This window comes from Octopus sinensis, linkage group LG17 (genome assembly GCF_006345805.1).
Source record: "Octopus sinensis linkage group LG17, ASM634580v1, whole genome shotgun sequence".
In the NCBI taxonomy this organism is placed as follows: domain Eukaryota; kingdom Metazoa; phylum Mollusca; class Cephalopoda; order Octopoda; family Octopodidae; genus Octopus; species Octopus sinensis.
In genome coordinates this window covers 50,029,479-50,043,485 of record NC_043013.1, presented here as the reverse complement: position 1 = coordinate 50,043,485, position 14,007 = coordinate 50,029,479, and the positions used below count along the sequence as shown (strand labels likewise).

The 14,007-nt window shown below is 40.5% G+C and overlaps 1 protein-coding gene across 3 annotated transcripts in view; it reads right to left on the bottom strand.

Moving 5' to 3' along the window:
• LOC115221087 (protein NO VEIN) overlaps nt 1–14,007 on the bottom strand; it is a 118,070-nt gene that overhangs the window by 44,486 nt on the left and 59,577 nt on the right. For all 3 annotated transcript variants that reach the window (XM_036510574.1, XM_036510573.1, XM_036510575.1), the window contains 6 exons: nt 11,978–12,445; nt 10,471–10,624; nt 8,546–8,681; nt 6,455–6,586; nt 4,498–4,578; nt 3,272–3,344 (listed from right to left, as the gene is read on the bottom strand). In XM_036510574.1, the coding sequence (XP_036366467.1) occupies nt 3,272–3,344; nt 4,498–4,578; nt 6,455–6,586; nt 8,546–8,681; nt 10,471–10,624; nt 11,978–12,445 (1,044 nt within the window). The remainder of the gene's footprint in view (nt 1–3,271; nt 3,345–4,497; nt 4,579–6,454; nt 6,587–8,545; nt 8,682–10,470; nt 10,625–11,977; nt 12,446–14,007) is intronic.

The following is a 14,007-nucleotide window of genomic DNA, read 5'->3' as shown; positions in this document are numbered from 1 at the left end:
CTTAATTTCATTTAAGGTTGTGGGAAACCACTAACTATCCTTTCTTTCGCTTTGTTTACATTTAGCGTAACGGTTCGTTTCCACCGTAATGATTTCAAATAGGCTCATTCGAAAAAGTAAAAAGAAATAGTCTAAGGCTTTACTATCCTGGGAAAGTCTGTGGCTTGGTCCAGTTTCTTCAGAAAAATCACCGAAAGAAACAGTTTTTAAATTTTCACTCCATTCAGGTGCCAATTCATTTTCTTTATCGCTGTCGGAGCTCTCGGATTCACTGTTTTCACTTTCGGAAAATGAAACATCAGATTCATTATCAAATAGCAAGTGCTTTTTTTTTTCAGTCATAGAGTTAGATTTATGAAGTTCTTCAGTAGAAAATCCTTCGAATTCTGACTCGCTGCTTGATATAATGAAATTCGTATCCATTTTTTGTCAGAATTACAAATTTTGAAAACACAATAGGAACAAATTTCGGAAAAAAATCTCCCAAAATTCACGGAATTAAAATTACACTTTGATTGTTGTACAAAACTGTAGTTGAACTGTTTACGAAGTATAATACGTGTTTTCACAAATGTACTAAAGAGATTTGCTCTGATATTCTCATTTAAATATGAATAGGTAAATACGGGCGGGTTTGGGCGGTTTGGTCACATTAACCAAACTTTTTTTCGGGCGGCTTTGGGCGGTTTGGTAACGAAAGGGTTAAATGGCTTATAAACACCTTTCATGCTGCAATTGTTTTCGTTCCAGCACACGATCTCAGATCAAGTCACTCGCTATGCAAGTACATCTTGAAAAAGTTATTTTCTTGATATTTATTTTAAGAGACAACAGTAAGAAACCAGTGCTATGTATGATGTAGAAGTTGTAGCTGAAATGGCAACATTTGTTACTTGAAAAGTAGATTCAGTTCAGATTGTTAACTAAAAGTAGTAGTGAATTCTGCAAAACAGATTAGGTAATTAGTGCTGGAATTAATGGTCAGAAATAAAAACAAAGATGGAAGACAATATAAGTACTAGTCTGGATGCATAATGGAAAACGATAATGTGGAGGCGCAATGGCCCAGTGGTTAGGGCAGCGGACTCGCGGTTTCGATTCCCAGACCGGGCGTTGTGAGTGTTTATTGAGCGAAAACACATAAAAGCCCCACAAGGCTCCAGCAGGGATGGTGGTGATCCCTGCTGTACTCTTTCACCACAACTTTCTCTCACTCTTACTTCCTGTTTCTGTTGTACCTGCATTTCAAAGGGCCAGCCTTGTCACTCTCTGTGTCACGCTGAATATCCTCGAGAACTACGTTAAGGGTACACGTGACTGTGGAATGCTCAGCCACTTGCACGTTAATTTCACGAGCAGGCTGTTCCGTTGATTCGGATCAACCGGAACCCTCGTCGTCATAACCGACGGAGTGCTTCCATCCAATGGAAAACGATGACAACAGTGTCAAGAAATGCTGACAGTAGATGGATGCAGGCAGAAGAAGCATAGAAAGGAAGGGATTTGATAAATTATGGGAATGTTAGATTCCACTGAACTATTCCAAACATGCCAGCATTAAATAAAATTGATACTAAATGATGAAGACTAACTGAAAAGCATGATGAGCCAGCAGTCAAATCTCTAAAGCAATTGCTAAAGATTTTCAGTTTTAACTGACCATTTTAATGTCAAATCCTGAGAGTATTCCCAAAACAAAGATGATATTGTTATAGCTAAACATTGGGAGGTCGATCATCTCTATATATATAAACGGCAAAATGTCTGTGCGTGTGTCCTTTATACAAATCCACAATTTTTCAGTTAGAGAGCTCGCACTTTCTATGGTCATTCAAATCCGTCCAAGGGTGGTCGTGCACATCTTTACATTTCTCCAGTCACCCCGCAAAGTCATTAAAAAATCAATAGAAGTGATTTTTTTGTAAATTTTCTATCCAAAACCCAATCAAAATGCCCGAAACTTGATACGCCAATTGAATGCTAGCTAGCTGTATGTGATTGGTTGGAGATTTGGACAGTACCCGCGTGTATGTGCGCACGCATGCAGCTATATATGCATGCACTTATAGGCGGCGAGCTGGCAGAAACGTTAGCGCGCCGGGCAAAATGCATAGCCGTATTTCATCTGTCGTTACGTTCCGAGTTCAAATTCCGCCGAGGTTGACTTTGCCTTTCATCCTTTCGGGGTCGATAAATTAAGTACCAGTTACGCACTGGGGTCGATGTAATCGACTTAATTCGTTTGTTTGTCCTTGTTTGTCCCCTCTGTGTTTAGCTCCTTGTGGGTAGTAAAGAAATATATATATGCATGCACTAGCACTATGACCCAGCAACGCTGGGTCATAGTGCTAGTGTTAAATATACAATATATAGTTACCATGATAGGATTGTGGAACTGACCAAAATAAAGTTGTATCAGATCATGTGTTATGATAGTTTCAGCTTAACTATAACACACTGATGACATACTAATAAATGATTCCACTGATAAATGCCACATGAACCAAACTTAAGGAGAAAAAAATATGGAAATATTTCGAACATTAGGCCTCATCAAGGAAATGACTAGTGACCGAGACTTTTGGAAATATGCTGTGCTCTAGAAGACCCGGCAAGCCAGATGAGACCATAACCCGTGGCCTATGCCAGGTGCATAACCAGCCCACTTATGCGTACCTTTTCCTTCTTTGGTCACTAAGCTTTGCTTGCGAAGACCTGTTGAGGCAAGTGAAATCAAAATCAAAATCATTTCAATGACTGGCATCTGTGCTAGCGGGGTGCAAAGAGCACCATACGAGTGTGATCGTTGACAGAGCGGCTATTTGAGTATGATCGTTACCAGCGTCGCCTTACTGGCACTTATGCCTGTGCTAGTAGGGTGCCAAGAACACCATCCGAGCATGATCGTTGCCAGAGCAGCCAACTGGCTTCCATACCCGTGGCACGTGTAAAAAGATTTGAGCGAGATCATTGCCAGTACCGCCTGACTGGCCCCCATGCCGGTGGCACGTAAAAAGCACCCACTACACTCTTGGAGTGCTTGGCGTTAGGAAGGGCATCAGCTGTAGAAACTCTGCCAGATCAAGACTGGAGCCTGGCGCAGCCATCTGGTTTGCCAGCCCTCGTCAAAACCGTCCAACCCATGCTAGCATGGAAAGCGGACGTTAAACGATGATGATGATGATGGTATAATTCATGTGCACATATGAACAAGTAAAACTAGGCAAATTTTTGAAATTTTAATGGAAGACACTGCTGCCCAAGTATTTACCTTGAATGATGAAGCGCAAACCATATGAGCGCAGAGGTAGAAAGGCAAAAACAGGTTGTTTTTCTGGGAGTACCTGAAAGTTGAAAATATTTGACAGAATCAGAGTGAAAGAATATACCAAATTATAAGAATTAAAAGATTTGAGATTGTAGAGGTAATTAGGGTAATGAGAAACGAAGTGGAAGGTAATGCATTTGAAGCTGATAAAATTAACTAATATAGGGATGCACTTAGTGGCATGTGAAAAAAATATTCAAGCAAGGTTGTTGCCAGTGCCCCTGGACTGGCTCCTGTGCCGGTGGCATTTGAGCATGGTCATTGCCAGTACCACCTGACTGGCCCCTGTGCCGGTGGTACGTAAAAAGCATCCACTACACTCATGGAGTGGTTGGCATTAGGAAGGGCAACCAGCTGTAGAAACTCTGCCAGATCAGATTGGAGCCTGGTACAGCCATCTGGCTCGCAGTCCTCAGTCAAATCGTCCAACCCATGCTAGCAAGGAAAGCGGACGTTAAACGATGATGATGATGACGAAGTTGCATAAGCCAGATTTTCACATTTGTATGGTAATCCTATTTTAATTGAAACACTGAATTATTAAGTAAAATTGGTACTTCATGTTGTGCGAAATATCTTTCACCAGTTCTGCAGGTTTGCTACTACGTAAAATGATGACAAGTTACACAATCGCATTGCACCTGTTTACAGCCAGATGGAATGCAGTACTGAGTGTTAAGTGTGTTTATAGCACAATGCAAGTAACAAGATATGAATCTTTAAAACTTCAGCTCATTGAAAGATATGTTGTCAACTTGATCAGAATAGGCCAACTTATGTGTACATGTGTGTGAGTTTTGATACATATACATATATACCGAAGTAAACACATAAATGTGAAACAAGGTGGAAAAAAGAGTACTCAAATACCAGGGGTAGAGTAATATGCTTTATTTAAAAGTAGCAGAAATTCAACAAAACCTGTTACTCAGAGTTTCACGTTCCCATTCGTCGGACAGTTTTGTTAAAATAAAAACTGTCTGACGAACGGGAATGTGAAACTCCGAGTAACAGGTTTTGTTGAATTTCTGCTGCTTTTAAATAAAGTATTTATACATATCTATATACATATATATCCATGCAAATATTGGACATATCCTACAAATTACAAAGCAGTGCTTTATAGTCAATGATTACTAGTCTATTTGATTATATAGGAGCATACAAACCTGAGCATTGAAGGACTTGTTTAACTTCATTGGGAAAGCTAAGGCAATCTCTGTTGATTCCACATCAATATCCGATTTCACCTGACCAGAAAAAAATAAGCATATTTTAAACATGAGAAATAGAAGCACTTGAGAAGTATAAGGAGTCAGAATCATCTTGCAGACCTGGTTCACTGAGTGTAATTCGTCTCTGGGGTTCATTACATTTTGTGACTCTTAAAGGAGGATATAGTAAACAGAATGTCTCAGAGGAATTTGAAACCAAACAAAGAGATGACATACTGAATGCTGTAAAACATCTATAAAGGGTTTCTATCACTGGTGACAATTCATTTCTGAATTTCTTTTGAATATTTTGGTAGAGGATGAAATATAGCTATTTCGATTGACTTCATATATTACTTATTCTTATTATAGAAGATGTGGTTGAATCAAGTATTATTTGAACTTAGAACATAAGACTCAAGACAATAAGGTATGAAAGAAGTGAGTCAGATATTGCTAGTTCGTGTTGTAGGGGAGCCACAGGGCTACTCACATTTAGGAGAGAGTTAGAAATGAGTAAGAAGTAGCTGCAATGAGACAAATGGTGGTGATACATGTCCACGCAGCATCTTTAGGTATGAGGTGAACAGGAAAACTGAAAGGCGGTGAGCTGGCAGAGTGGTTAGCACGCCGGGCGAAATGCTTAGCGGTATTTCGTCTGCCGTTGCTACGTTCTGAGTTCAAATTTCGCCGAGGTCGACTTTACCTTTCATCCTTTCGGGGTCGATAAATTAAGTACCAGTTACGCACTGGGGTCGGTATAATCGACTTAATCCCTTTGTCTGTCCTTGTTTGTTCCCTCTATGTTTAGCCCCTTGTGGGTAGTAAAGAAATAAGGAAAACTGAAAGTGGTTTGGTGAGAAGAAATAGGCAAAATAGGAGAGAAGAAGAAGCAGGCAACGTCTATAAGGATTGGGCAGGGATGAATGGTAGATGGTGGGGATTGCCAATGCTTTGAACTGAATTTAAGAGATAGAGGGATGCAAGGAGAGACCAGTAACAGGATGATAAAGTCGACATGGTAGGGACAAGAGTGAGATGGGGTATTGGGATAGGTTACAGGAGAGAGGGAGACAGGGAGAGAGTCAGTTGTAATGCATGAGGTTAAAATTTGTTAGTACAATGCAGGAATGGAAATGAATGTGATGGATGGAAGCACTCCGTCGGTTACGACGACGAGGGTTCCGGTTGATCCGAATCAACGGAACAGCCTGCTCGTGAAATTAATGTGTAAGTCGCTGAGCACTCCACAGACACATGCACCCTTAATGTAGTTCTCGGGGATATTCAGCGTGACACAGAGAGTGACAAGGCCGGCCCTTTGAAATACAGGTACAACAGAAACAGGAAGTAAGAGTGAGAGAAAGTTGTGGTGAAAGAGTACAGCAGGGTTCGTCACCACCCCCTGCCAGAGCCTCGTGGAGCTTTAGGTGTTTTCGCTCAATAAACACTCACAATGCCCGGTCTGGGAATCGAAACCACGATCCTATGATCGCGAGTCCGCTGCCCTAACCACTGGGCCATTGCGCCTCCTCTAAATGAATGTGATGTGGGTTAGAAAACAATATAAATGAATAAGATTGTGGTATCAGGAGGGGACAGAATGGTAGCAGCAGTGGGAGATAAGTGGGGAGATGGGGGGGGGATTAGGCAAGGTATTAATTTGTGCACCTATCTCATATGTACACCAATAGTATTTCCAGAAGTCAGTTTCACCATGATGGGCGTGTCTTCTCAAGATCCTTGTATCGCTAGGCATCCCAGTTCTTTGCCATCTCCTTCATTACAATCACACACACACACACACACTCAAACACACACACACACACACACACACACACACACACACTCAAACACACACACACACACACACACACACACACACGTGTAAGTGTGTAAAAGAATTTCATACCTGCGCAGAAACTTTGGTAGCGTCCAGCAGTTTCTTAATAACAAACCAACGGTCAACAACTCCATTGTGAGTTATTTCAACAATATCATGTTCTTGATCATAACGTTGCATCACCGTTTCTGTGCCTTGAATCTGAAATAGAAACTCAACTTTAATATTTCTTTTCTTTTCCTGATTAAGATTCGAATTCCAGAGTCGAAGACTTCCAATTTGTTACTGGGAAATACCAATACCTCTTATCTCTTTACTACGCACAAGGGGCAAAACACAGAGGGAACAAACAAGGACAGACATAGGTATTAAGTCGATTACATCGACCCCAGTTCGTAACTGGTACTTAATTTATCGACCCCGAAAGGATGAAAGGCAAAGTTGACCTCGGCGGAATTTGAACTCACAACGTAATGCAGACGAAATACCGCTAAGCATTTCGCCCGGCGTGCTAACGTTTCTGCCAGCTTGCCGCCTTAAATACTAATACCTCTTATCTCTTTACTAATCAACATGGTCACTCAGTCTATCAATATTTTCTCTTCATAAATCGATAATGTTTACAATAATGTTTACACAAGTAGATGTCATCATCATCATCATCATCATCATCGTTTAACGTCCGCTTTCCATGCTAGCATGGGTTGGACGGTTCTGACTGAGGGCTGGCAAACCAGATGGCTGCACCAGGCTCCAGTCTTGATCTGGCAGAGTTTCTACAGCTGGATGCCCTTCATAATACCAACCACCTCGAGAGTGTAGTGGGTGCTTTTACATGCCACCTGCACGAGGCCAGTCAGGCGGGTACTGGCAATGACCTCGCTCGAATCTTTTTACACGTGCCACCAGCACAGGTACCAGTGAAGCGATGTTGGTAATGATCACGCTCGAATGGTGCCCTTTTACGTGCCACGGGTGCGGAAGACAGTTGGCTGCTCTGGCAATGATCACGCTTGGATGGAGTTCTTGGCACCCTACTAGCACAGGCATAAGTGCCAGTAAGGCGACGCTGGTAATGATCATACTCAAATAGCTGCTCTGTCAACGATCACACTCGTATGGTGCTCTTTGCACCCCGCTAGCACGGATGCCAGTCATCGAAATGATTTTGATTTTGATTTCACTTGCCTCAACAGGTCTTCGCAAGCAAAGTTTAGTGACCAAAGAAGGAAAAGCTACGCATAATCTATTATTCTTGAGCTAACTTCTGGTAGTTCTGACCATTAATTCTAAAATCACTACATCTTTAGTTATGTCTCTTGTAGTTAAATTTACTCTACAGTTACTCACTTTAACAACAGACTTTCTTGGTTTTCAACTCGTACTACTCTATGTTATGGCATTGCAACAGTAACTTAACATTAATCTACTGGTTGAAAAGCTGACAGGTGCATTCTGTTTTAATATCATGTGCATTGTAAATTAAATATCTTGGAATCATCATCATCATCATCATCATCATCATTTAGCGTCCGCTTTCCATGCTAGCATGGGTTGGACGGTTCAACTGGGGTCTGTGAAGCCAGAAGGCTGCATCAGGCCTAGTCTGATCTGGCAGTGTTTCTACGGCTGGATGCCCTTCCTAACGCCAACCACTCCGTGAGTGTAGTGGGTGCTTTTTACATGCCACCCGCACAGGTGCCAGACGGAGCTGGCACAGGTACCAGTGAAGCGATGGTAATGATCACGCTCGAATGGTGCCTTTTACGTGCCACGGGTACAGAAGACAGTTGGCTGCTCTGGCAACAATCACGCTTGGATGGTGCTCTTGGCTCCCTATCATGTATCACCATTGGAAACAGTGAGAATACTGCATATTGAAACCGTTCCATTCTCCACTGGAGAGTCATCTTTTGAGTACAGTTTGGAAAGAATAGCTTCACAAGAATGGGTAGTCTTAGACAGAGAGTATGAAAATAAATCTTTGTGTTGCCTCCATAACTCAAACCACTGACTGGAGTATTACTACTCAACTTCACAGAACAGTGGCAAAGGGGAAACGACACTAAAAGTGTGGAATATCTCATTCTATGAATGACAATGCAATTGCAAAACATTTACCTCGTTCTATGAGTGATAAGAGAGTTGTTGAGCACTTACCTCATTCCTTAAAGTGATCTTTTTCAATCGATGTAGAAAGAGTAGCAAAGATGGGTGTATGTCATTGAAGCTAGCAGCAAGACATTTGGACTGTTGTACACCATCCTTTAAGGGTAGAAGAATCTTTGTAACCCAACTATTAAGAAAGGAAAAAAGTAAACTCATGACTGAGAGATTTTAAAATAAATATTAAAAAAAACAAAAAAAAAACAATATGCATTTAAGTTTTAAGATATATCTTGCAGATGCTCTGCATTGCATCATTAGTGATGTTTCTGGGTCCTCAGTGGGTTTCAGGTCTTTCAACATCAGATCCCCTTACCCAGTTGACGCAGCCAGGACTGATCAAGTCCCTGCTTGCACCCCTATAGCAACAATGGCCTGCCCTCTTTATCCAAAGTCACATCCTAGTGGCTGTCTCTGTGGATTCTATGATGAAATTTACAGCCTTCCTTTTTGCAGCAGCATAGGAAATTCAGAATGTTTTATTGTTTACTATGTTGCTGTATCTAATATAGGTTTCAAATTTTGGTACAAGGCCAGCAATTTTTAGGGGAGGAATCGAAATCGAAATCTTTCAACATCAATGAAAATTGTAGCTGAGATACCAGTGCCGGTGGCACGTAAGAGAACCGTCCGAACGTGGCCGTTGCCAGCACCGCCCCAACTGGCCTCCGTGCCGGTGGCACGAAAAAGCACCATCCGATCATGGCCATTGACAGTTTCATCTGGCCCCCGTGCCGGTGGCACGTAAAAAGCACCATCCGATCGTGGCCGTTTGCCAGCCTCGTCTGGCACTTGTGCAGGTGGCACATAAAAAGCACCCACTACACTCTCAGAGTGGTTGGCGTTAGGAAGGGCATCCAGCTTTAGAAACATTGCCAGATCAGACTGGGCCTGGTGCAGCCTTCTGGCTTCCCAGACCCTGGTCGAACTGTCCAACCCATGCTAGCATGGAAAACGGACGTTAAACAATGATGATGATGATGATGATGAACTATACTGACCCCAAGGTTCAATCGGTATTTATTTCATCAACCCCAAAAGGAGGAAAGGCAAACCTGATTTCAACAGAATAACTCAGAATGTAAAGAGAGATGAAATGCAGCTAAGCATTTCATCTAAGCTAAGTATATTGTTGAGTAACTCCAGTCAGCTTGGCTAAAAAACAGATCGTGGTGCAGTGATATGTTTTGAATGATTACATATAATTGCAAAGGTCATGAACATCAAATATTTTCTGCTTCAATTAGGTACAGGACCATGCTGAACACTAAATGTAGTGATTATGTAAAGCATAAAGTGTCAGAGTATATATATATTAGGATTGGTAATTGTAGTTAAGACACCAGTGCTGGTGACACGTAAGAGCACCGTTCGAGCGTAGCAGTTACTAGTGTCGCCTGACTGGCGTCCGTGTCGGTGACACGTAAAAGCACCAACCGATTGTGGCCGTTTGCCAGCCTGCGCTGGCTCCTGTGCCGGTGGCACGTAAAAAACACCCACTACACTCATGGAGTGGTTGGCGTTAGGAACGGCATCCAGCTGTAGAAACACTGCCAAATCAGACTGGAGCCTGGTGCAGCCTCCATGGCTTACCAGACCCCAGTTGAACCGTCCAACCCATGCTAGCATGGAAAACGGACGATGATGATGATGATGATGATGATGATTAAATAAAGAGAATTTACTGAACCAGTTGTTTCAAGAATCATTTTGAGAAGACAGTCAACAGATATCAGTATCTCAGATGACAATCCTACAACTGTTTATGGCTTAATATTTTTCTACATAAGCTGAAGTAAGATGAACCATTAGTTTGTTTTACACAAGGAAACAGTTGGGTGAAGATGATGAAACTGTAAAATATTAATAAAGGGGAAAATACACGTCAGTAAAAAAAAAAAAAATTTAATGAAACTAACTTATCTTCTGGATGAGAGTAGCTATCAATCCAGTGGGGGAGGATGTAGCCTGTTGGACCACTGTTCACGTCAAAACAAATATGATACTTGTTGGAATGGATTTCAGGACGATCTGTTATTCTAAATACAGACTTGAATCCAATTCCCTTTTGACCTAGCAAAAACAGAAAATATTCAATATGAAGTATAAAAATAAGACATTCACAGAAAATCTTGGATGAATGTTGATTACTGTCATGGAATAAACTTGGCTAATCAATATGAAAAAACCTATGGCAAGATCCAACTGAAAAATAAGAAAAAAATCCATAGCTTCAATACAGAAGATCTACAGATACTAAAATGCGTGGATAGTTGGTTTTCATAGGCTTAAAACTTGGATCTTTTCGGTTTGAACGGCAGTTTTTAACATAATTTCTAGGTAACTAAAAAATTTTAAACTTCGTATACTGGTAGAATGTGTTTATAAAACATCTTTTTCTCTTGGCTTTATTGAGAAAATTCTATAGTTTGTAAGATATTTGGTCTTTAATTTCTTGCATTTCGGCAATTTCAACCAATCAATGACTGTCTATTGAGGTGAAAAACATTCTGTGCTGTATGAATATGTTCCTCGTTTAAGAAACACATTGGGTTTATTTACATTTGTGAAGAAAAAAAGATACCCTTCCTCCCACCCCTAACCCTAACCCTAACTAACCCTAAATCTAAAATAGATTGAAATGCAATAGATCGATACTAGGGTCATAATTATGGGTGACAATTTCATATGACACTGCTAGAAAAGGGATATATTCATACGGCACAGAATGTTTTCACCTCAATAGATGCTCATTGATAAGTATATGCATTTACCTGTATAGGTATAAGTAAGTAGGTAGAAGTATATAGAAATACATCAACATATACACACATAAAGTCAATTGCTTAACTAGGTTGGTTTGTGAAATAATAATTATTTAGTACATGAATCAGAATTGAAATCGATCAATGGAAATTGCAGCTGAGTTACCAGTGCCAGTGGCATGTAAGAGAACCATCCGAACGTGGCCGTTGCCAGTGCCGCCCCGACTGGCCTCGTGCCGGTGGCACGTAAAAAGCACCATCCGTTCGTGGCCATTGCCAGCCTCGCCTGGCCCCCGTGCCGGTGGCACATAAAAAGCACCATCCGATCGTGGCCGTTTGCCAGACTCGTCTGGCACCTGTGCCGGTGGCACGTAAAAAGCACCCACTACACTCATGGAGTGGTTGGTGTTAGGAAGGGCATCCAGCTGTAGAAACACTGCCAGATCTGACTGGCCTGGTGCAGCCTTCTGGCTTCACAGACCCCAGTTGAACCGTCCAACCCATGCTAGCATGGAAAGCGGACGCTAAATGATGATGATGACTGATATTACAATCAAATATAGTGCCATAACACACATATGTCCAAACCCAAGTTTGAGATTTAATAAGATACTGTTTTTGTAGGACTAAATAGCTTAGGCATAGAATAAAACATACTCACCAATATAACCAAATTTGCGTTTTTCCTTGGTACTCTTACCAACATCACAAATGGCTCGAATATTTTTTTCCTTAAAACCAACCTCATTGTTGAGAATAGTCACTGAACTATCATCTATACCAAACTGCACTGATGGACAGGCTGACGAATCCTTAGAATCAAAGTTATCTGGGTAGGTGTTGTCATCAGCATTTTGGATCAACTCCAACACAAAATGAGTGTCTTTACTATACAAATCTTTAGATAATCGATCCAAACTACGTCCCAGTCGTTCTTGTTGCCGATCAATCAACTTCTGACCATCAGCATTAAGTTTAATGCCAAGACCAAATTCTTCTCGACGTATTGTTTCAATCAAAGCCTTCTCTGAGCAGATTTCTTCCTTTTCTTCCTCAGGTAAACTCTCATCCTGTTTATTAGCATCATTTGTACCAGTTTCTTCATTTTCTTCATCAATTATAATAACATCTGTAAAAAGAATATTTTTTTCCAAAACATTAATTTGATGCATAAAATATTGAAATATCAAGAATAAGGATAAAGATTTTATATATAATCTTAAAACTGAAAAGGGATTAATGTGAAGATAAAAATGGCTTTGTAAACTGGAGAGATACAGATAGACTGCTTTCACTATCTTTAGCTAAGTCAAGAGTTTACATATTTCAGTATGGGTGGTCATTACATTCTCTTGAGAACATGGCAAAAAGACAAGAAGGTAGCATATGTTGGAGGTATTAAATATATACTATTGCGGTAAGTATGATACACATTATCTACCACAATCAGAAATTTATTAGTTGCCATTGATATATTTAGATCAAGTTTGTCTCTTTAATAAAAATAAAAATCAGAATCAAATTTTGGATAAATTGTGAAATGAATGATCACTGCTTAACCCTTTCATAACTGTATTTATTTTGAGATGCTCTGTGTTTCATTCAATTAATTTTAAACATAACAAAGAATTTAATAAAATAACTTAGTTATCATTAAGCTCTAGTGTTAGGAACATAAATTGTGACTAAGGTTTGCTGGAAGATTTTAATTAAAAAATTATGAAAACAAGACATTTGTACTACAGAGCCAGGGGTGGTTTTGGCCGGGTTGGTATCAAAAGGGTTAATACCTAATAACAACAGCAGCAGTAGCAGCAACAACAACAACACTACCATTGCCACTGCCACCACCACTGTCATCGTCAATTTTGTAATTTATTCAAAATTCAGTTATGCTGAAGAAAATGCCAAATAAAAGCATTATTAAGGATAATAGTTTGCACAAAACTGTCAAATGCAGAGTAAGGAGCAAAGAAAATTGTTCCCTCAAACCCAGTTTTATGTGCAGTGATGAAAATAACCTCCAGGCATCCACACTTGAGATCATTTCTCCTCACAGAGAACTTGGTCAGCCAGTGCTGCCTCTGATAATGTACCACAGTGTTCCTGGAACTTGGTAAAGCTGTCTTGGAAACACACAATTCTGAATCCCCAATAACTATCCACTCATACTCCTCATACTTCAAGACACCTAAGAATGTCTTGATCCTGCTCTATTCATCTTAGAGATGCACTGAGTGAGCTAAGGAAAAGGTAGATATGTTTCCTTTTGTGGAACAGCACAGCTTTAGGCTCCTGGATGAGCTGTGGATGAAGAAGAGTCACCCATTTGGGCTACTGTTGATTCCAATTGCCTCAAACAAAATTATTGCATTTTACAACAAGACTCAGGTGAGTCTTGCATACTTTCATCTAATCAGTTCCACTATTTGAGCTTAAGTATCAAAAGCTCAATCATTGAGCTTTTCTCAGTAGGGATAGTATGGCTTTCTCTCATTCACTGCACCTTTGAAATTGCAGTCAGTATCTATATCTCACACATGTCCTAATCTGCTGCTCTCTTTTGAAAATGGTTGCTCCATCTCTAATAAAATAAGCAGATGGAATTCAAGGCAGTGTGGCACTGGGATGGGGGATGATATAAAGTTTGAATACATGACAACAGATGAGATTTTGCCAGCCTTATATTTA